This window comes from Giraffa tippelskirchi, chromosome 7, assembly GCF_054371585.1.
Source record: "Giraffa tippelskirchi isolate mGirTip1 chromosome 7, T2T-mGirTip1v1.2.pri, whole genome shotgun sequence".
Classification (NCBI taxonomy): Eukaryota; Metazoa; Chordata; class Mammalia; order Artiodactyla; family Giraffidae; genus Giraffa; species Giraffa tippelskirchi.
In genome coordinates this window covers 11139682-11163376 of record NC_137281.1, presented here as the reverse complement: position 1 = coordinate 11163376, position 23695 = coordinate 11139682, and the positions used below count along the sequence as shown (strand labels likewise).

The window sequence follows — 23695 nt, the reverse complement described above, 5'->3', positions numbered from 1 at the left end:
TTGGTTTTAGGCCAGGTAATCCTGGAGGGCTTTCCTGAGGAGGTGACATTTGAACAGAGGCTGAATGTAGTGAGAATAGACGTTCAGACAGATGGTCCAGGAAGAGTTCCAGGGAAAGAAAACAGTTAGTACAAAGGCCCTGAGATGGGAGAGGACCTGATCAGACCTAGGAACAGCAGAGAGGCCAGTGTAACTGGAACAGAATCAAGAGGGACACAGTAGTGTGCTGAGTAAGCAGTAGGTACCTCTACCACTGCAATAATGATTAAGCTATTGTTATTCTTACTAATGTATCAAAGCCTTAAAGAGATCATTTTAAGATAAGGTAAGAAAAGGACTTCCCTTGTGGTTCAGTGGTTAAGAATCTGACTGCTAATGGAGGGGACATGACTTCATTCCCTGGTCCAGGAAGATTCCACATGCTTTAGGGCAGCTAAGCCCATGCCCTGCAACTACTGAGCTTGAGGGCTGCAACTAGAGAGTAGCCCTGGATCTCTGCAACTAGAGAAAGCCCACAGGCAGCCATGAACACCCAGTGCAGGCAAAAATAAATGAATTAATTATTAACAAAGATAAGGTAAGAAAAATCTCAAAGAAAGGCTCTTTTCTAAGAAGCAGTATACCTAGTGGTTCAGAATGTAGGGGCTGAGACCAGGCTGTGGGGGTTCCAGTTTCAGCTACTCATTAGCTGTGTGGCCTTGGGCAGGTTACTTAACCCCTCTGGGCCTCAAGTCCCCTATCTGCAAAGGGAAGCTAATTGCCTACCTCCCATGGCTGGTGAGCTAGAGACCGAAAAGTGTACATTCTTGCACAGTGCCTGGCACTGTGCTAGTGCTCAATAATAATAATAATAGCAAGTGCTCAATAAGAACCGTCACTGTCATTGTCATCCTTGTTGGGTCTGGATTCTAGACTCTGGTCCTATATTTCCTCTCTGTGGGTAGGATAGAACTGTCATGATGACTCATGAGGACAGCAATGGTCGTGCTGACAACAGCAGGATAGTACAGCTCAACTGATTTCCTCATCGCCAAGCTTCAGTCTCCTCATGTGGAAAATTCAGCCCCTCTTGGGGTTGGTGTGAAGACTGAATGAGGTATTGATGCAGATGAGGTGGGGAGATAGAAAGTCGGGGTGTTGGCCCAGGTGGCCTTGAGACCCAGTTCAGCCCCTTGCTCCTGGGGGACCCTGGGCGGGTGGCTTCACTCCATGGATCCTTGCTTTTCCCAGCTGTGAAATGGGTCTGGGGTGGGTGGAAGCATCTCTCGGTGAAAAGTAGCTTCAGGTTTGTAGGTTCATGGAGCTGTGTGGTCTGGCGCTGCCACTTCCTGGCCAGATGACCTCATCGCTATGCACTACAAGTTCCTCTTTTATTTGAAGACAGAGAAGTAACTCGGAGCCCTCCCATCCTCCCACCGCAGACAGCTCTAGTTTCCTGAAATCTGTCCACCTGTCTCTCCCTTTCTGTGTCTTTGTCTTTTTTTATTTGGCTGTGCAGCATATGGGACCATAGTTCCTGGACCTCACCCCTGCAGTGGAAGCACAGAGTCTTAACCACTGGGTGGCCAGGGGGAAGTCCTTCTTTGTCTTTTTCAATATGTCCGTTTTGCGCCTTTCTTTCTATTTTTTTTTTAATATTTATTTATTTGGCTACACCAGGTCTTAGTTGCAGCAGGAGAGCTCTTAATTGTAGCATGTGGGATCCAGTTCCCTGATCAGAGATTGAACCCGGGCCCCCTGTATTGGGAGCATGGAGTCTTAGCCACTGGATTACCAGGGAAGTCCCGCTCCTTTTCTTTGTCTCTCCCTGTCTCTCTGACTCTGTCCTCCATCTCTGTGTCTCTGGCTCTTTCTGCCTCGCTGTCTCTGTCTCTGACTTGTTCTCTCTAAGTGACACACACTGTGAAGTCCAGTGACGTGTTATGGGAGGAGGCATGCAGGAAGCTGGGCCGTGGACAGTTGCAGAAAAAAAAACTGCAGGAATGTCAGCTCCTTCCTCCTCTGACTCACCTGGGCCTCACCCAGCTCCTACCTGCCTGTGGGGTCACGCTCGAGGCCCACGGGTTTCGGGGATTTCCAGGGGCTGGGGAGAGGAGAATCTCCTGCAGAGATATAGAGGGAGAGGGGTTGAGAGAGATAGAGACAGACAGAAAAGGAGAGAGAGTGAGAGAGCTAGGGGCCAAACACAGCCAGACTCAGGGGAAATCAGAGAGGGACACAGAGACTTGACAGATACACACTACGATATTTAAAATATGGCTGCTCTGGTGGCTCAGTGGTAGAGAATCCTCCTGCCCATGCAGGAGACGCCGGTTCAATCCCTGGGTCGGGAAGATCCCCTGGAGAAGGAAATAGCAACCCACTCCAGTATTCTTGCCTGGGAAATTCCATGGACAGAGGTGCCTGGCAGGCTATACAGTCCATGGCCTCTCAAAGAAGTCAGACACGACTTAGCGACTAAACGATAACAATATTTACGATAGATAACCAACAAGGACTTACTGATAGCACAGGGAACTCTGTTCAGTACTCTGTAATAACCTGAATGGCAAAAGAAACTGACAAAGAATAGATGTGTGTATCAGTTCGGTTGCTCAGTCATGTCCAACTGTTTGCGACCCCATGGACTGCAGCACGTCAGGCCTCCCTGTCCATCACCAACTCCCGGAGTTTACTCAAACTCATGTCCTTTGGGTGGGTGATGCCATCCAAACATCTCATCTTCTGTTGTCCCCTTCTCCTGCCACCGCCTTCTATCTTTCCCAGGATCAGGGTCTTTTCAAATGAGTCAGTTCTTTGCATCAGATGGCCAGAGTATTGAAGCTTCAGCTTCAACATCAGTCCTTCCAAAGAATATTCAGGACTGCTCTCCTTTAGGATGGACTGGTTGGATCTCCTTGCAGTCCAAGGGACTCTCAAGAGTCTTCTCCAACACCACAGTTCAAAAGCATCAATTCTTCGGCTGTCAGCTTTCTTTACAGTCCAACTCTCACATCCATACATGACCACTGGGAAAACCATAGCCTTGACTAGACAGACCTTTGTTGGCAAAGTAATGTCTCTGCTTTTTAATATGCTGTCTAGGTTGGGCATAACTTTCCTGCCAAGGAGTAAGCGTCTTCTAATTTCACGGCTGCAATCACCATCTGCAGTGATTTTGGAGCCCCCCAAAATAAAGTCTGTCACTGTTTCCCCATCTATTTGCCATGACGTGATGGGACCAGATGTGTGTATAGGTATAAGTGAATCATGTTGCTGTACCACTAAAATTAGTACAACATTATAAATCAACTATAGCCCAATACAAAATAATTTTTTTTTTAAATGCCATGATTCTGAAGATTGGCTGCACAACAATGTGAATGTATGTAAGGCTACTGAACAGTACCCTTAACATGACAAGTTTTATGTTATATGCATTTTATCAAAATTAAATTTTTTTCATTGCAAAAGAAGACTGAAGCTGAGAGCCAAGGACAGAGGTAGAGAGAGATTAACGGACAGAGTTAGCTAGAAGGACCCTCTGTTGCCTTCAAAGAGAGAAAAGCAGAGACAGATTGATAGACACTGCCTCTGTGTGTGTGTGTGTGTGTGTGTGTGTGTGTGTGTGTGTGTAACCCCCTCAGCCTCTGGCCTGGGCTGATGGTAGAGGTGGGGCTGCAGCTATTACCTCCCCAACTCCAGGAGGCCTAACAGGCAATACTCATGGGCTTTCCCATCCTGGCCTGGCTACCTCCCAGATAGGGGACATCTCCTCTCAGGACCTCGCCTTTCCCTCTACAAAAATGAATGACAAAAGAGGACCTACCCTTGGCAGCGGCAGAGCTGGGAGACCCTGAAGTTCACACTCCTCTTCCCCCATTTTCCAGACAGAGAAACTGAGGCCCAAAGAGGGAGACTGTAAATGAGGACCTCCCCCTTTTGGTTTGATGGGGCTCCGGAGTCATGCAGGGGACTGGTCTGAGTGCTTTATCTATATAACCTGGTGAATCCTCACAATCCCCCGTTTTACAGTTGAGGAAACTGAGGTTCAGAGAGGTGTAGTAGGCTTGATCAGGTGGCTTCAGCCTGAGATGGCCTGGAGCGGGGCTTGGATTCCCCAGCCAGAGATTGAGGCCAGGTTGCGGCGGTGAGAGCACCAGATCCTAGCCACTAGACCAGTGGTCAGTGACAAGGGTCCTGGCCCTTTGGCCCTGCAGAAAATAATTTCCACAAAGACGGAAAGTCGTGACGCAAGTCAAGTATTTATTAAGAGGAAAAAGAGTACAGTGTGTGTGGATAGACACGCAGGTGGACTCAAGGAGAGAGTTCTTGAGTTGCACCTTCATGCGGTTTGAATTACTTTCATGGGGTATTTCTTCTGGATTTCCTTTGGCCAATCATTTTGACTGGCCTAGTTCACAGTCCATATGTGGTGTATCTCAGAATCTTCCCGTGTGTGCAATGTATAAATACATGTAAAAAACTCATTTCAGCTTTCGAACCTCCTGTGCTATAAGAGAATACATTCTTTTTGCTTTAAAGCAGTGAGTTGGTGGCAATTTATTACGGCAATAATAGCAAATGAATGCCAGAGGTTATTGGACTTCCCAGGTGGCTCAGTGGTAAAAAATCCGCCTGCAGTGCAGGAGACAGAGACGTGGATTAGATCCCCTGGAGGTTGAGAAGATCCCCTGGAGGAGGAAATAGCAACTCAACTCTAGTATTCTTGCCTGGAGAATCCCATGGACAAAAGTGCCTGGTGGGCTACAGTCTGTGGGGTCGCAAAGAGTGGGGTATGACTTAGGGACTGGGCACACACAAGACGTTAAGCTACCTTCCTGTGATGACTTGTAAGTATAGAGTCAGAATTTGGACCCAAGCAGTCTGGCTCTATGGCTCACGCTCATAACTACCATACTGTTGCCCACCAGGTTCTTCTGTCCATGGAATTCTCCAGGCAAGAGATACTGGAGTGGGTAGCCATTCCCTTCTCCAGGGGATCTTCTTGACCCAGGTGTTGAACCGGGGTCTCCAGCATTGTAGGCAGATTCTTTACTGTCTGAGCCACCAGAGAAGACCCATAGTAGAGTAGGGTGGACCCCTAATCCAGTGTGATTGATGTTTTTATAAGAAGGTGGTCATGTGACAACAGAGACACAGGGAGAAGGCCATGTGATGCTAAAAACAGAGATTGGAGTTATAAACTGCCAGCCAAAGACTTCTAGCAAAGTCTTTGCTAGAAGCTGCCAAGAGGCAAGATAGGATCCCCTGACTGGTTGCAGAGAGAGCACAGTCCTGTCAACACCTCAATTTTGGACTTTCAGCCTCTAGATTGCAAGATAATACATTCCTGCTGTTTCAAGTCACACAGTTTGTGGTACTTTGCTGTGGCAGCCACAGGACACAGATATACCTCCTGTGAATTGACAAAAAATTAGGAAAGGATGGAAGAAGACACACAATGGTGAAACTTCTCTGGTAATCCAATGGTTAAGAATCTGCCTGCCAATGCAGGAGATGCGGGTTCAATCGCTGGGTTGGGAAGATCCCCTGGAGGAGGAAATGACAACCCACTCCAGTATTCTTGCTTGGAGAGTCCCATGGACAGAGGAGCCTGGTGGGCTACATACAGTCCATGGGGCTGCAAAAGAATTGGATGCAACTGAGCACACACAGTATAGTGTCCTACCACACCCCTTTCTTGTACAGATTGGCAAAATAATAAGTCACCTGGATGATACACAAAGTTAGGGAGTCTGTGTGGAAATGGGCACTCCCCACACTACTGATGGGAGTGTAAATGGATGGTCATTTTGCAATTGCTCTCAAAATTACAAATGTAGAAAATGTTACTGATGTTGCAAAAACACTTCACCACTTCTGAGAACGCGGAACTCTGTACCTACATTTTTTTCACCACAGCAGTTTGTAATTACTCAGCAAACTGTACAAGAAGTTTGTACCAAATTGTACAGAGGTATACTTATCCAACAGGGAAAAGAAAGAGGAAACTATGTAATTCAGGTTACCTGATTGTCAGGTGGAAAAATCTAGGGGCAGAATTGTGTGTATCATATACTGTTGTTTGTCTATAAAAGGGGGGTGTTGGTGCGTGCTCAGTTGTGTCCGATTCTTTATGACCCCCTGGACTATAGCCTGCTAGGCTCCTCTGTCCGTGGTGCTTTCCAGACAAGAATACTGGAATGGGTTGCCATGTCCTCCTCCAGGGCATCTTCCTAACCCGGGGATTGAACCTGCATCTCCTGCATTGGCAGGAGGATTCTTTACCACTCAGTTATCTGGGAATATTTGCTTAAGTGCATTAGAGAATTGCCCTGAGGTCCCCCACCTCCAGGTTTTAAATTAAGAGCAGTGAGGCATGGAAGGGACATTTCCCTGCCCTTCACGATCTTTACTCAGAAAACCTCGTGTTTGTGCAATCGGTGGCCTGTTTACTCAGCCCCAGTTATCAGCTAACCTTTGAGGAGACTGGCTGCTAGTCAAGAAGCACAGGAGCTGCTCCTTCCTCCAAGAACCTCAGGCTCCCTGGGGACTGTTCTCCCTTCTTCCCACTGCTCCTGAACCAAGAGGCTGGGGATCCACCTGGGGAGGAGGTGGCCTCCTCCCCAAACTCGTCTCTGCCATAGCATCCCATTGGGAACTGACACCACCCCACCCCAGCCTCCTGCCTTTCTCTTTAGGACTGGTACCCTCCCAAGGGGGCTCTTTGACTCTACACCTTGATTGAGGGCCCCGCCCCAGAGTCTGGAAAGCCCAGCAAGGCCTGTGGAGTGACCTTGGACTGGTCCTTTCTCTCTGCTGGGATCTCTCCTCTGAGCCAAGAGGGGAGGCCAATCCCAGCCTTGCCAGGCCCACTGCCAGATGATGACGATTATAATGGGAAGATGACGATGCAATGATGATGAGATGATGATGCCATAGAGCATCTATTGTTCTCAGTGTTCTTCTCTGATGCATCAGCTCGTTTTATCCTCAGGGCAGCCCTGTGACATAAGTCCTCCTAGGTGCGCTCTTTGACAAATGAGAATACTGAGACTCAGTGGGGGTGAAATGTCCAAGATCATCCAGCTTGAGGAGGCAGAACCGGAACTTGAATCCTGGCCTTCTTTTTTCTCAGTGCTCAACCCCCTCGGCATGGGTGTGTGGTTTCCTTGAAGCTTGAGCATCACTAGTATACATCATCCCCACAGGACTGTAGCCAACAGAGCCTTTCCTGAGGGCCCTGGGTTGATCCCAGTTTAGTGTCACCAGGGCAGTGATATATCTCTCTTCTTATCTGCTTAGGCACTGGTGAAGCCCTGAGGGTCTAACTTATTTCCTTCCTGGGAAGTGTCAGCCAAGCTGTGGTCTCCTAAGACCTGATATAAATCCTGGGGGTAGGGCAGGGGTCCTTGACTGAGGCCCCCGAGGTCACAGCCTGAGCTTGCAGGAGGATGGAACTGTCCATTGAAGATGATCAGTTCTGATTTCAAATCATAAGGATTTCAGAGTTGAAAGAAATGGACCTCAGGGTTCAACACACCGAGGCCCCAAATGAGGGAAGGCGCGGCCCCAAATGAGGGGAGTCGCAGCCCCAGAGTTACTTCTCTAAGGAGAGGCAGGTGGAGACTCAAAGCTGGTGAAGAGACATTCCAAGCATTGGGCCTGAAAGGCCCTTTGTGGGTGGTTGAGATGGACCTTATTCCCATTGAGCAGATGTGCAAATCAAGCCTTTCTGTAGAGGTGAGGGCAAGAGAGCATTGTGGGCCTCATCAGGAGGGGCGTGCTTTCTTCCCTCTCCCCTCTTGGTGGAGCCCAATAGTCAAGTCAGTGGGGCCTGGGTTCAAATCCTGGTTGTGCCAGCATCCTCACATTGTGGCCTCGGACAAGGGCCTGGACTGTTCTGAGCTTTAGTTTCCTTCTCTGTAAAATGGAGAAACTCAGGGCTGATTGCATCTGTACCAGCTGTTAAAATATTGAGATACTTCCAGATTTGGTTGGCAGAAATCTGCTCTTCTAAGACCCTGGCTGCTCCCCAACTTGTGGCATGTCTGGGTCCTCCCAGACACCCTCAAGTTCTACTAACTAAAACGGAAACACCAGGTTGGTGAAGGGGACCAGAACAGTACTCTAATAACGGGGCTGCATTGTTACTGCTGCAGAGCCTGCCCTGTACTGACTGACAGTCAAATATTTTCAAAAGATATTTATTTTTTGGCTACATTGGGTCTTAGCTGAGGCATGTGGGCTCAGCTGCTCCTCAGCATGTGGGATCTTAGTTCCCTGACCAGGGATTGAACCTGCGTCCCCTGAGCTGCAAGGTAGATTCTTAACCACTGGACCACCAGGGAAGTCCCTGGTCAAATATTTTGGAATATGCCTCCTAGGGTTAATGATAATGGCTTGTAGGATTATTAGAAGGATCCAGTGAGTTAATATCTCCCATAAAATGACCAGCAAACCTATTAGTAATAATATTAATAACAGCAACATGACCCCCTGCCAAAATAAAGGGAGAAAAAATAAAGGACAAAAAAGGAAAGAAGAAAACAAAAAACAACAAAAACAGGCCCATTGTCCTTCTTTGGCTTCACTGAATAGCCCCTGGCTTGTCCCCTAGGCCCCTCAGGACTCAGTTTCCCCACCTCCATGCTCTCTAGGCCCCTCCCCCGCTCCCAGTGGCCAGCTTGGCAGGTGGGGCTCTATCTGCCCAGCTTATTTGCTCTCCCTCTTCCGGGGCTGACACCCTAGACAAGGCCCTTGAATAAAAGGCCAGGGCACCTTGGTCCTTCTTCCTCCTCTCCAGCCTGGATCATGTTCTGGCTCCTCCCTCCTCTAGTGCTCCTGGGAGCGGTGGCAGTCCCAGAAGGTAGGTGCACTGTGTGTGGTTCCTCGGGGAGGGAGAGGGTGATGGGAGTCTGAGTGCCAGCTTCTGGTATCTTGGCTTGTTGTTCGGCAGAAGCAGCTGGAAGGGGTGTTTGAGAGCGTAGTTCTGGAGACAGGCTGCCTGGGCTCAAATCCTGGCACTGCCGCTTTCTAGCTGTGTGACCTTGAGCAAGCCACTTAACCTCTCTGTGCCTTGGTTTCCCTATCTGTGAAATGAGGGTGATAATGACTCTGTCTTGGGGTCTCTTGGGGGCATTCACTGAACTAATGTGTTAGAGGGGATAGAAAAATGCAAAATTAAATAACTTGAGACTTCTGGGTTTTCTTTAATTAACAGCAACCTTTTGGTGTTCAACTATCTGTTTTTTTTGTTTTTTTTTTTTTTGCAAAAACGCCTATATTGTACTATATTCCAGAAAACTCCTCCCTTATGTTTTGGAACAGTTCCCCAGAGCTATCTAAGAGGCTGTATCTTGGGCTTAAGTCCTCAGGAATGCCCCAAATAAAACATAATTCTCAACTTACAAAAATTTTTGTTTGAAGAGATTTTTAAGAACTTAGAACAATATCAGGCCATAAGTGGCCTTGCCTGAAGGCGAGTTATTATTAATAACTTATTATTCCTTTACCTCACCTGCCTACCTTCCCTCTGGTCATGATTCTGCTATACCTTTGGCTCAGGATAGAACTTCCCTGGTGGTTCAGAGGGTAAAGAATCTGCCTGCAATGTGGGAGACCAGGGTTTGATCCCTGGGTCGGGAAGATCCCCTGAAGAAGGAAATGACAACCCACTCCAGTATTCTTGCCTGGAGAATGGGGTCACAAAGAGTCAGACACAACTGAGCAACTAACACTTTCACTTTGGCTCAGGACAGGAAGTAAATGTCCAAAACCCAGCCCACCGTGGGTCACCCACACCGTGATCTTGGGTAAGACTCTAAGCCCATCTGGTTTCAGTTTCCTCATCTGTAAGTAGACGGTGTGAGTCAAGGTCAGCCATACACCTTTTCAGGGTGTGTGTCTTAGAGCCTTGAGATTTCTTGGAAGAGCCTCAGCGATGTCTTGAGGGTTAAGACCCGCTGGACAGACAGGGTGGTCCTCAGCCCAGCCGATGAAGGAAAATGACACTGTTTTTAAAAAGGAAAAAATAGTTATTTATTTTTGGCTGTGTCTTTGGTTGCTGCATGCAGGCTTTTCTCTACTTGCTGCGAGCAGGGTCTACTTTCATACTGCGGTGCGCGGGCTTCTCATTGCGGTGGCTTCTCTTGGGTGGCACCAGCAGTGTTACCCCACAAGGTCTTGGTGGCATGGGCTCTAGGGTGTCAGGACTTCAGTAGCTTTGGCTCCCCGGCCCTAGAGCACAGGCACAATAGTTGTGGCACACGGGCTTAGTTGCTCCATGGCATGTGGGATCTTCCCGGACCAGGGATGGAACCCATGTCCCCTGCATTGACAGGTGGATTCTTAACCACTGGACCACAAGGGGAGTCCAGGAAATGACTCTCTTATCTGTTCAGTTCTGGACTTGGTGGGGGTGGGGGTGGGAAATGTTTGGAGAAAGAGTTCCATGGTGAGAATTGGTAGATTACATGCAGACTGTCCTAAGCTCCAGCTTGGAGATGCTGATTTCAGCTCCCAACCTTTGCCCACGATGTTTCACCCACCTGGAATGCCATTCACCCACCACCAGGAAAATGTTCCTTGATCTTCTCCCAGCAGCCCTCCCACCACCATTAGTTCTATTGGAAGCACAGAGTCTTAGTCACTGGACCGCCAGGGAAGTCCCTCTTAGCTCTGTTCTTGAACTGTGTGTCTGTGGGTGAGTGTGTGTGTTTGTTCTTTCCTCCTTCTCAAATCTCAGGGTATAATCACCCCTCTTTCCCCACAGGGACCGTCAAGATGTGTCCAGTCTGCCCTTTGCTGGGAAACTGCACGGAGAAAACCTGTCCTCCGGCCCGGGACTCCTGCTTGCTTAGCCAGTTGCAGCTGGGTGGGGATCGGCCGGCCAGGGTCGGGGGTGGGTAGGGAGGATGGACAAAGTGGTGGGCAGGGTTGGAGGAGAGTGGCCTGGACCAGCCCCCCTGGGACTGAAGGTTTCAAATTTCACCTCGTAGCTCAGCTAGCTCAGGGCTGCTGGGATGGGAGTAGGGAGGTGGGAGAGGGGGGTGGTGGTCTCAAAACCTTCTGAAGCCCCAGACTGATCTGTGGGGATTGCTGCAAAGGGCACAGAAGTCCCGGAGGGCTTTGGGGCAGGGGGGGGTCTCTAACTTCCTGTCCTCAATTTGTCACCAGCAAATGGGACTGTCACCAAGAATGGGTCCTGCGTGGCCCCTGGAGACTGTCGAAAAAATGTCTACTCCTTGACCTATGGTCCTGGCTTGAGTCTCTGGATCCACACAGCCTGTTGTGAAGACAACTGTAGCAGTGTTACCCCACAAGGTCTGTTGGCCAGGCCCTTGGGGCCACACACCCTGGTGGGGTGCCATGGGAACTTGGCCTTAGTCTCTGGCTCTGCTTGGCTGATTGGGACAAGAAGAACCTTGGTTTTCTCATCTGGAAAATGGGTGTGCAATAATTTGTGCAAGAGCTGCAGACAGTGCAAAGCTGACACAGAGTAGGCACTCTATAAATTGTAGCTGTACTTACGGAGTTATTGTAAGGGGTGGTGCTTAACAGAAGCCCCAGACTCTTCTTTCTCCTTAGGAGAAGGGCTACCTGAAGGCTAGTCAAACAGAACAAGATATTGTCATGGTTGGTGATGGGCTCCGGTCTAGGGTCAGGGGAAATGTTCATTTTCTGGTGCTGACTCTGCACTTGCTCGACCTTGACAGTGAGCATCTCCTCGCTGGCTCCTTCCAAAGTTGGCTCTGAATGGTGATAAAAAGATCCCTTTTTGTTGCTTGGCTGTTTTTCCCAGAGAAGGAGTTTTGAATTTGGCAGGTGTATCAGTGGGGAGACTCCAGACAGCTCCACACTTGGGGCTACTAGTCATCCTTCCAGACCCCTAGGACGTCCCTCCTCCTAAACTGTGCACATCAACCAAATACAACATCCAGGTCTGAGCTGAGTGGGGGGCATGCTAGTCAGCATATAAATCGCCAGTTAGGAGTATAACTGCATCAAACAAAACTCCTATGTGTAAAGAAAGGTTGCAGAGACTACTTTAGAATACTTGGAGCAGTTGTCTCACTTTTTTCATTCTTTTAAAAATTTTCTTTTAAATTTCAAAAGAAGCATATACACATATCCATTCTTTTTCAGATTCTTCTACTGATCATTTTTTTATCTTATTTTCTTTGTTCCTTTAAAATTTTTAAATTTTATGTTGGATTTACAATGTTTTTATTAATCTCAGATGAACAGCAAAGTGATTCAGTCATACTACACATATATCTGTTCTTTTTCAGGTACTTCTATTGGTAATCTTAATTTAATGTTTATCTTTTGGCCACACTACATGGCATGTGGAATCTTAATTCCCTGACAAGGGATTGAACCCACGCCCTGTGCATTGATAGCATGGAGTCTTAACCACTGGACCACCAGAGAAGTCCATATTTTTACTTTATTGCTCTTTAAGATTTTTTTATATTTCATTTTATATTGCAGTATAGTTAATTTACAATGTTATGTTAGTTTCAGGTGTATTAGAGTAATTGTCTCTTGGTAGGGCTTCCCTGGTGGTTCAGATGGTAAAGAATTCACCTGCAATGCGGGAGATCTGGGTTCGATCCCTGGGTTGGGAAGACCCTCTGGAGGAGGACATGGCTACGCACTCCAGTATTCTTGCCTGGAGAGTCCCCATGGACAAAGAAGCCTGGCAGGCTACAGTCCATGGGGTCTCAAAGGGCCAGATATGACTGGCCTTTGAAGTGACTTAGCATACACATATGCAAGATGCTCACAGCTGTCTGTAGAAATAAACTGTGAGCTGTACAGGGAATGAAAGCTTTTCTAGTAGCCACATTCAAAAGTAGGAAGAAGCAGGTGAAATTAATTTTAAGACTAGCTCTTCAGGTACCATATCCAAGCTATTATTTCAACATGGCGATAATCAATATAAAATTATTAATGAGATATTTTTACTTTCTTTTCCCAAACTAAACCTCTGAGATCTAGGGTGTGTTTTATACTCAGAGCACATCCCAAAGGGAACCACCCACAGTTTAAGTATTTAATAACCACGTGTAGAGAGAAGCCATCTATTAATCAGCACAGTTCTCTACTTTTCTGTATCTGCCAATGTTTCAGTATAAACCCATGTTAAAACAATCTGTGGCTGTTTTGACTAAAGAAAAAAAATATGCTTAAATAGCTTCCTCTTCAATGTTCCAGATCTCTAAGAAAGCTCTGAACACTAATCAGATGGTGGAGAACCTGGAATTAACCAGATGGTGGTGAACTACCCTTTTGTAAAACACCGCAATATTTTAAAATCTAAAATAACAGGATCACCTTTTCATCACATTTGGAATTTGGGGTCTTAGAGGGAGGGCTTTTGTCTGTGTGGCCAGTGTCTTGAAAACAGGGCCTGGCACACGGTAGGTGCTCAAGAAATGTTTGTGGAATGAATGAAAGTACCCTTGGACTTCAGCCTGAAGGTTTGCTTAGGACAAATGAACAGCATGGGGCCAACTCCACCTTTGATTCCGTTCACTGCTCCTTGGAATAACTCTTCAAGGACCAGAAGGAGGTGTCTCAGACCAGAAGGGTCTCCCTTTGGAGGAAGACTGTGGTGGGTGGAAGCAGCAAGAACAGAGGGTGGGAAAAGAGGGATGAAAGGAGGTCTCCCTCAGCCCCATCTCACTCTCATTACAACCACTCCCACCAGAAGCAAGACCTAAAGCCCAGCCCAACGGGGTGCACTGTCACTACTGTTGCAGGAATAAGTCGGCCCTGTGTGACTCCCTTCCGGTCATGAACTGCACTGGAAACCAGACTGTGTGTTTCACCCTCAATGGGACATGGCACGGAGGTAAGAGTTCCCTTCAGGAGGTCAGCTGCATGGCCGGCCTCCACGCTATCTGCACACATCCGTGCCGAGGTTCATCTGCATGTGTGTTCCGGTTATTTATTGCTACTTAATTGTCTCTCACCTATAGTGCCTTAAAACCGCAACAATCATTTTATTAACTCGTGGTTTCTGTAGGTTGGGCATTCAGGAAGAGCTCATCTGGAAAGCTCGGGTCTCTCATATAGATGCAGTTATAGGGTTGCTGGAGCTGACACCGAGGGGCAAGTAGGGGCTTAATGAGCATCTCGTACATGTAGAATCTGGGCTTTTCCGTGTGCTCTTTCCACATCGGTCACATTGGCTTTCCTCACAGCATGGCTGCCTTGGGGCTTTTTATATAGTGGCTGGAGCTTGCAATACATTGATTAATGCAGCAAGCAAGGCAGCAGTTGGGGCTAGTTGGCCCCCCCCTCTCTCCATGTAATCTCAAAGCTTCTCTGTGTGGTTTCTCTTCACTGGGCTTCCTCACATCATGGCTGCTGCCATCTTTACATGGCAGCGAAGAGCTCAAGAGCAAGTATTCCAGCAAGTAAGGTGGCAGCTGCATGGTCTTTTATGACCTAGCCTTTGAATTAGAAGACACCCTGTCATGTCTTCTATGTTTTATTGATTGAAATCATCACAAAAGTCCATCTGGTTTCATTGGAGAGGAGGTATAGACCCTCACCTATTTGTCTTAAAGAATTTGCAGATGTAGTTTTATTTTATTTTTTAAGTTTTTAAAATAAGTTTATTATTATTAAGGCTTAGATACGTGTGCTAAGTCGCTTTAGTCGTGTTTGACTCTTTGTGACCCTATGGCCTGTGTAGCCCGCCAGGCTCCTCTGTCCATGGGATTTTCCAAGCAAGAATACTGGAGTGGGTTGCCATTTCCAACCCCAGGGAAAATTTTTTTTTTTTATGTGGAGCATTTTTTTTTTAAAGTCTTTATTGAGTTTGTTACAATATTTCTTCTGTTTTACCTTTTGGTCTTTTGGCCATGAGGCATGTGGAATCTTAGCTCCTCGATCGGAGACTGAAACAGCATCCTCTGCATTGGAAGATGGAGTTTTAACCACCGGACTGCCAGGGAAGTCCCTGTAGATGTATTTTTAAACCATCAAGTGTTTGCAAATGGTTGGAGCAGAGGCTTTTTGAACAAAAGGCTTGGAACACAACCACACTGGCCAGAGACTAGATTACCTGTGAAGAGTCAAAGAGAGAAGTGGTCTGGGCTTCCGCTCCTAGCAGGCTGGTGGACTAGATTCTCTGCAGGGTCTTTCTGTTACAAACATTGGCATGCTTGGAGGCTGGGAGTGAGAGGAACAAGAATGGTAGAAGTGGTCTACTCTGGTGGAGAGAGGTATTTATCACCACCACTGTTTAGAAATGCTGGTATATGATGATAATAAAAAGCAGACTGACTTTCAGTTGGTTTTATTGTTTTTAACTGCTCTGCAGGCAATACACTCTAATCTTTTAGCCTGCTTCCAGGATGGATTGCTCCCACCACCCATCCCCCTTGGTACACCACTGTTTACAGATGAACTAGATGTTGTACAAAAGTTTCCCCATGATTTTGGGAGCTTGAGGGAAATTTCCAAGGGCCCCCAAAGAAAACTAAAATGTGAGCAGAAATCAGAAGGAGATCAGTGGGTGAACATGTAAGGTGCGGTGTCCCTGAGAGCAAATACTTATAACAGCCTGCTTTAAGGGACTTCCTTGGTGGTCCTGTGTTTAAGACCTCACCTTCCAGTGCAGGTGTGGTTCGATCCCCGGTTGGGGAACTAAGATCCCACATGCTTCTCAGTGTGGGCAAAAAAAAAAGCCTGCTTTAAGTGACTAGATCCTGGGTCCACAGCATGGTTGGAGAGCTGACTCTTTAACCCTTATGTAAGTCAGGGATCTTGGAAGAAAGCTGAAATGATCCCAGGTTGGTAGAACACCCTGGCTCTCAGCATTTTGTTGTTCAGTCGCCAAGTCCTGTCTGACTCTTTGCGACCCCATGGACTGCAGCATGCCAGGCTTCCCTGTCCTTCACTATCTCCCAGAATTTGCTCCAACTCACATCCATTGAATTGATGATGCCATCCAACCATCTCATCCCATCTCCCTCTTCTCCTACTGCCCTCAATCTTTCCCAGCATCAAGGTCTTTTCCAGTGAGTCAGCTGATCTGACTTGTCTGACAAAGTATAGGCCACTTGATCTCAGTATAAGCAAAGGCAAACCCTCTCCAGGGAAAAGCCTCCAGGACACCCACAGATTGACATCAACCCCATGTGAGCTCCCAATCCAGAGCCCATGAAACGCATAAGGAAACAAGCCACCATGAGCAATAGCAGTGGCAACAAACAACGGACATAGGTCCACAGGGAACTCAGCTATTATAATTAGCAGCCACAGAACACAATGTAGTTATATGTGACATATATGAAGGAATAAAGTTAGAATCCTTCAAACGAGTGGGCAACAAGAGGTTGTAAGAAATGACCAGATAGATTTGAAAATGAATCATACAGAACGATCAAGAGAGCTGGAAACGTTCCCACAGAGAAAGACAGATATCAAGTTGGGAAGGCTCAAGCTCTGAGTCTCCCCCGCCAGCTTCACCTTGTTTCTACAGGGGACCCCCAAATCCTAAAAGGCTGTGCTACACCAGAGATCTGCCACCTGCAAGCGAATACCACCCTGGGCCCGGAAGCATCTGGATTTCATCTCATCACCAAGCCCGAATGCGGCAGTGTGACTCCTACCACCCAGCCAGGTGCTTTGAACGCTGACTTCCTGAGACTCTACCCTCTTTGCCCTCTCTGGGTCCCTAATGCCCTTTCTGATCTTATGTGTTCCCCAGTATCCCCTCTGCCTACCATCAAGCTCCCAGAGAATGCAATTACTCATATGTGCACGGGCGCGTGCTCACACACCACCACCACACAGATGCACACAGACACACTCACACCATCTGACACCTGGATGCAGAAAATCCCATTGGCACACATCCACAGACCGTCTAATTTACATCCCAGCACCCAAAACATGCCTGAAGAGGAGCACGTACTTCAAAACGAGAACATTCTGTTGTGTAAATGAGATTTGAGCTCTAAACTCGGTTTAGAAGAAATCTGGTGGTCTTTTCATTTTCTTCACTTCCTGGCTTGTGAAAGAAGACAGATTTGCCAACAGTCTTCTTTTGGCTTACAAGAACATTGACAATACTTTTTGTCTTCCAGAAAAGAGAGATGTTAATTGAGATAGTATTTACCAGGTCAACAGTTGTGTTTTTTTTTTTTTTGTAAAATATCTATTTAATTTATTTGGCTGTGCCAGGCTTAGTTGCAGCATGCAGGATCTTTAGTTGCAGCATGTAGGGTCTAGTTCCCTGACCAGGGATGAAATCCTGGGGCCCCCCCGATTGGGAGAGTGGAGTCTTAGCCACTGGACCACCAGCAAAGTCTCAGCAACAGGTTTTTAAGTGACAACTGAACAGAACTATAGACATTTCAGAGGAGCAAAGGTAATTTTCAAACCTGGATTCAGTGTCCCCTCAGCCCTGGGGGCATAGAAAATGCTCTTGTTAGAACCTACACAGCAAAGAGAGTCCTGTGATAAAGAAGATATGTTTGCTGAATTTACAGGCAAAGCAGGAACATCCTCACCTTTACTATCTCAGATTAGCAGCTGTTAGGCAGTTTACTTTTCAAAACTAAGCAGAGGATTAAATGAATGATGACGATGAAGAAAAAAATGGTAGACTTGAGAGCTAAAATTTACAATGTGGAAAGGAGAAAAGGGCAAACTAGGATTACTGACAACTAGAAGATGGGACATGGAATTTTTGTGGATACAGTCCCTGTGGCTATATGACACATCTGTGCAGGGACATGTTGGTTGTCAGATCCAAACACATGGACTGGGAAAGAGACAGGTACAAACACACAAACATTAACACACAAAAGTACAAAATAAACACACACACTGAAACACTTAGCTAATATACACATCTGTGCACCAACATGTATATCCAAGCACCCAAACCTTGCTGGAAACACAGACTCCCTAGACCAGCCTTCTACACAGACACATGGGCTTCCCAGGTGGCTCAGTGGTAAAGAATGCAGGAGAGGCGGGTCCGATTCCTCGGTGGGGAAGATCCCCTGAAGGAAATGGCAACCCACTCCTGTATTCTTGACTGAGAAATCCCATGGACAGAGGAGCCTGGCGGGCTACAGTCCATGGGATCGCAAAATGTCAGGCACGACTTAGCGACAAAACAACAGCAACATAGACATGTAAACACAGAAATGCACATAGACACCCACACACAGAGGGGCTCCCGAAAGCAGACACACAAACATTCCCACCCTTCTTCAGACAATTCCAGAACACACAGAGTGCAACATATGCATGTATAGCCACATGACCATGTGTGCACAGAGAAACAGGCCTGGATGCTCATACACACAAACTGCATCATCACAGAAGTGCATCCACACAGCACCATCACAAGCATATAGCTTTGTGCCCAGAAGTTCACACACACACACACACACACATACACATCCTCCAGCCAGCTCGTCTTCCTCTCTCCCCAGGTCCCTACACGGCCCACACCAAGCCCAAGGTCACCATGTGTTTCACCTGCTCAGACCTCCACCATTGCAACCCTCTCCCCTGCACTGAAGATAGGAACCACTGCCTTCAGACGGCGGGCATCACAGGTGAGCGCCCCTGGGACAGGATGGGAGAGGACAGGCAGAAGTGGGACATAAGACATCCAAGACCTCTCCTCACCCTCCTGTGTTTGCTGCGTCAACTCCAGCCGTGGTAACCCTTTCCCGGCTGTGAAGGACGGAGGTTGGTTGCAACAGAGGATGGGAGTTTAAAACCTGATGCTGCAAATGTCATAGTTATTCTTGAATAGCAAAGCAGCTAAAAATATAGAAGCTTCACCAGGCACAAGAAGACAAATACTGTATAATTCCGTTTACATGAGGTATCTAGAGTGGCCAGAATCATGCAAAAAGAAAGAAGAATGGTGACAGATTCAATTCTGCAAAATGAAAAATTCTAGAGATGTATTATCTGACAATGTAATATAGAGAACACTATCGAACTGCATGCTTAAAACTGGCCAAGAAGGTAAATTTTGTATTATGTATATATTTTTTACCACAATGATAAAAAACCAAACTTCATGACTTAACAGTGATTTGGGGAATTCCCTGGCGGTCCAGTGATCTGGACTCAGCACTTTCACAGCAGAGGGTGCCGGTGAAGGTGTGGGTTCAGTCCCTGGTGGGGGAATGAAGATGGCTCGTGTTTGCTTCTCATGAACCCACCCTCCATATCCTTCCAGTCCTAGGTGCAACTAACTCTGTCGCTTGGAGAAATGGTTCCTGTGTGGCCTCCAAGGATTGCACACCTGACAACTCCATCTCTGCCTTGACCTACAGCATTGGTTTTGGCTTCTGGGTCAACACCACCTGTTGCCAAGGCAACTGCCAAGAGCCCACTCCTCTCGGTGCGCTGCCACCAGAAAGTGGTCAGATGGGAGGCCAAGGAAGTGGTGGGGTGACTTTGGAGGAGAGTTTGTCCTGGATTGAGGAGGATGGGCGCTCAATCCTCATTACCAGTCAGGTTGCCCTAAGGCATCTTGACTGCAGCTCCTTGGGAAAGCCCATTAAGGTCATTTCCCTGTAGTAGAGCCTATGAGCACATGAAGGACCCTGGGAGGTCCTGAGAGTCCTCCCGGCTGACCATCACTCTCCCCTCTACAGCTGCCCTGCCAGCCCCAAGGACCCTGAGTAAGTTCCTGTGTCCTACATGTCCTGGGGGCCACTCGGGGCCCTGCAGCCACTCCTTCTACATGCGGTGTCCCAGCAGGGAGACCGAGTGTATTCACATGAATCTGGTGTCTGAAGTAGGTAAGGCTGTGTGCATGTGTGCGTGCACGTGTGCACGAGTGAGTCTGAACACAGTGGTTTTGATACAGGCATGCCTGGGCTTGGGGGACCCAGTTCCATCATTGACCCTGTGTGGCCCAAGCACCTTCATCTCTTTTAGCCTCATTTTTCTCTTCTGATAAATGGGGATGCTAGAAGCATACCTCACAGGGTTTGATGAGGCTGAAATGAGTTCATGAGAGAGGTGATGGAGTAGAGGGTGGAAAGCAGGACTCTGGGGCCAGGCTGCTTAAAGTTCAAATCCTAGCCCTTATGAGCTGGGTGACCCTGGGCAGAGGACTTTCTTTGACTGTGCCTCAATTTTCCTATCTGAGAAAGAGGATAATCAAAGTCTCTTATCTGTTATGAATATTAAATAAGATAATCCATGAAGCTTCTAGATGTGAATTTCAAAAGGAATACAATGTTCACATATGCAAATTAAAAAATTTTACTAGCCTTATGCAAAAGGTAAAAGGTGAAATTCATTGAATAATATATTTTCCTCTGGCTTCTTTTTTTAACTTTAAATTGATTTATTTTTTAATTGAAGGATAATTGCTTCACAGAATTGTGTTGGTTTCCGCCAAATGAACAACATATTTTTAACCCAATTTATCCACCAGTTATCATTTCAACATGCAAATGACATAAGAAGTGATAAATGAGATATCTTACCTTCATTTTTTTCCTACTAAGTCTTTGAAATCTCATGTGGGTTTTACACTCATAGCCCATCCCCGTTCAAACCAACCACATGGCAGGGGCTCAAGAGCCACATACAGCTAGTGGCTACTGTACTGAATAGCATAATTCTAGAACATAGTAAGGGCTATGTATGGCATGTCAGCAAATCTAAGGTGATGGGAAGACAGGAAGACAGCTGTCTTCCAAAGTGTTAAAAAATATATGTATGTATATGTATGTACTCAGAGGTAAAGAATCTGCCTGCCAAGGCAGGAGACTCGGTTCCATCCCTGGGTTGGAAAGATTCTCTGGAGATGGAAATGGCAATCCGCTCGAGTATTCTTGCCTGGGAAATCCTATGGACAGAGGAGCCTGGTTGGCTACAATCCATGGGGCTGCAAAGAGTAGAACACAACTGAGTGACTAAACAATGTGTGTGTGTGTGTGTGTGTGTGTGTGTGTGTGTGTTTTAGGGAATAGGGATTTGCATCTTGGAATTGATGACATTCAGTGTTAGTGCCGGAGAAGGCAATGGCACCCCACTCCAGTACTCTTGCCTGGAAAATCCCATGGACGGAGGAGCCTGGTGGGCTGCAGTTTATGGGGTTGCTGAGTCGAACACAACTGAGTGACTTCACTTTCACTTTTCACTTTCATACATTGGAGAAGGAAATGGCAACCCACTCCAGTATTCTTGCCTGGAGAATCCCAGGGATGGGGGAGCCTGGTGGGCTGCCGTCTATGGGGTCGCACAGAGTCGGACACGACTGAAGCGACTTAGCAGCAGCAGTGTTAGTGGTTATCATTGTTATATGTGAATAAGGCTCAAGTGGGCTGAAGAGCTCTTTAATCAATCACTGTCCAGGGAAGGGGTGAACTGGGGAAGTCGATCTTTTGTGCACAATGCGGTAAGTGTGTGGGTGTTTCCGGAGGAGAGGTGATATGTCAGTAGGCAGGAAGCCTGGGTGTGTTTGTGTGGACTGTGCTCTGGTCTCTTGGGATTCATATGGGCTGTGATTGAGATGTGTGTGTGTGTGTGTGTGTGTGTATATGTGTGGGTGGGTGTGGGACCATGACTCACAAACATGGCTCTTTGAGGAAGTGTACTCCAGTTCAGGGCAAGATGACATAAACTCAGACTGTGCTGGGAGGCTTACATTTCTTTTTAACTTTTGTATTATGGAGAAATTCAAAGGCAAATATAAGAGTAAACAGTTTAATAAGCCCCATGGACCTTTCGCCCAACTGTGATCATTATCTACTCATGGCCAATCCTGTTTCATCTCTACACAGGCCCCATGTTATTTTGAATACACGTAGGTATCCTATCACTCAGCCATAAGCATTCCCACATACGGCTAAAAGATAAGGACCTAAAAATAACACCAACAGTTGTGGTGAAGTATTTTTCTGTTGGGGTGTACATGCTGCTCAGTCAAGTCCAACTCTGTGCAAATCCTATGGACTACAGTCTGCCAGGCTCCTCTGCCCATGGGATTCTCCAGGCAAGAATACTGGAATGGGTTGCCATTTCTTCCTCCAGGGGATCCTCCCGACCCAGGGATCCAATCCACGTCTCTTACCTCTACCTGCCTTGACAGGTGGTTTCTTTACCACTAGTGCTACTTAGGAAGACAGACTATTTCACTTTCTAATTTCTCACCAAGTCCTTAATAAACTGGTTACTCTGGTATATTTACATTTTTTATAAAAATATGTCACATTTTTATATGAATATGTCATATAAATATGTCACATTTATATAAATATGTCACATTTTTATATAAATATCATATCATATAGGGCTGTGAGGAGCATAGGAAATAATTGGGAAATTGGTTGGAGGGATGTGTGAAGCCGAGTGGCCTCCAGATATCATAATTTTTATTAATATTGAATACAAGTGAAAGAACACCTGTAACTTATGAGTAAGATATAAAGGATAAGGAAAGGAACAGTCGGGACCAGTTCCAGATCAAGGATCAGAGCACTGCTGGTAAGTTTTCCTGGAGGACACGGATGGACTTGAGGGCGGGCCATTCCCTCCGGGGTTGGCCGCTCTGTGTTCCCCTTTCCACGTGACAAAGTCTTTTAGGAAGGCGACCCCGCGGGGCTGGAGGGAGTTTCAGGGCAATCTGTTGGACTGGAGGAACTCCCAGGGTCTGGAGACAGCGACGTGGCGCTGGTACAGTGGCGGCGCGCGCGCGCTCGCGGGGCGCATCCTCACGGCCCCGTCCCCACCCTTGTCTCCGCAGGCGGCCGGAACCTGAGCGTGCGCGGCTGCGGCACCCGCGACCTGTGCCGGAGAGGGGCTTTCCCGGCGCTCCCCGGCCACCGGCTGGCCGGCCCGCCCTTCTGCAACGCCAGACAACGCGCCGTCCTGGACCCCAAGTGCCGCTCGAGCGCGGCGCTGGGCCTCCGCCTCGCCCTGCCGGTGCTGACCGTCGCGCTGGGCACCGCGACCCTCTCCTGAGCCACCCCACCTGCACCCCCGAGCCCCTCCTCGGAGCCTCCCTGCTTGTTCCGCCCGATGGTGCCCTGGCGCCTCTCTGCTAGGGCATTTCTAGGGCTTTGGAAGCTTCCGGTGAGAAAGTCAAAAAAGCAGGGGTGAGCCTCCTTCCTCAGACTAAGAGATTCCCCAAAGCTAGTCCTCTTTCTTCACGCGGGGACCCCAAAGGCTGTGCTTCTTCCCTCAGACAAGGGCTTCCTCAAGTCTGGTCCTCTTTCCTCACCAAGGGCCTCAAAGGCTATGCCTCCTTCCTCAGACTAGGCTGTTTTTCCTCCTCAGATGAGAGATGCTTCCATGGTTTTATACATTCTCCTTCAGATTGAGGGGCCCAAAGTCTAAATAAACATCCTGCCTCAAACTAGGAGGTTCCCAATACCAAGCTACTCCCTCAGACTGTATCTTTTCTCAAGAACATTAGGAAACAACTCCTCCTTCTCTTCAGGGTCTAGCAAAGTCCTGGCAGCCAACCTGGGGCTTGAGGACAAAATGCACCCCCTCCTCAGGCTTTCAGAGCAGCCCATTCCACCCTCGCCATGGGCCCTCTTCAGTCCCAGCACAGTCTCTCAGCTGTGCTGTTGTTCAGCTGCTAAGTCGTGTCCAATTCTTTGCAACCCCATGGACTTCAGCATGCCAGGCTCCCCTGTCCTCCACCATCTCCCAGAGTTTGCTCAAATTCCTTCCAATAAACATTCAG

At 47.5% G+C, this 23695-nt stretch overlaps 1 protein-coding gene across 2 annotated transcripts; it reads left to right on the top strand.

Annotated features, from left to right (window-relative positions):
- The first annotated feature begins 7031 nt into the window (after positions 1-7031).
- LOC145515480 (uncharacterized) lies at positions 7032-23376 on the top strand. 2 transcript variants are annotated; one of them, XM_081515973.1, is made up of 10 exons: positions 7034-7141; positions 8822-8851; positions 10757-10858; positions 11161-11307; positions 13700-13843; positions 16487-16627; positions 18456-18581; positions 19220-19384; positions 19641-19787; positions 22748-23376. In XM_081515973.1, exons 1-10 carry the CDS (start codon positions 7054-7056, stop codon positions 22963-22965), a joined length of 1308 nt encoding a protein of 435 aa, XP_081372099.1. In that variant the 5' UTR covers positions 7034-7053; the 3' UTR covers positions 22966-23376. The 2 variants fall into 2 exon arrangements, with proteins under 2 accessions (XP_081372100.1, XP_081372099.1); XM_081515974.1 differs by lacking the exon at positions 13700-13843 and having other exon boundaries at positions 7032-7141.
- The last annotated feature ends 319 nt before the right edge of the window (positions 23377-23695 follow it).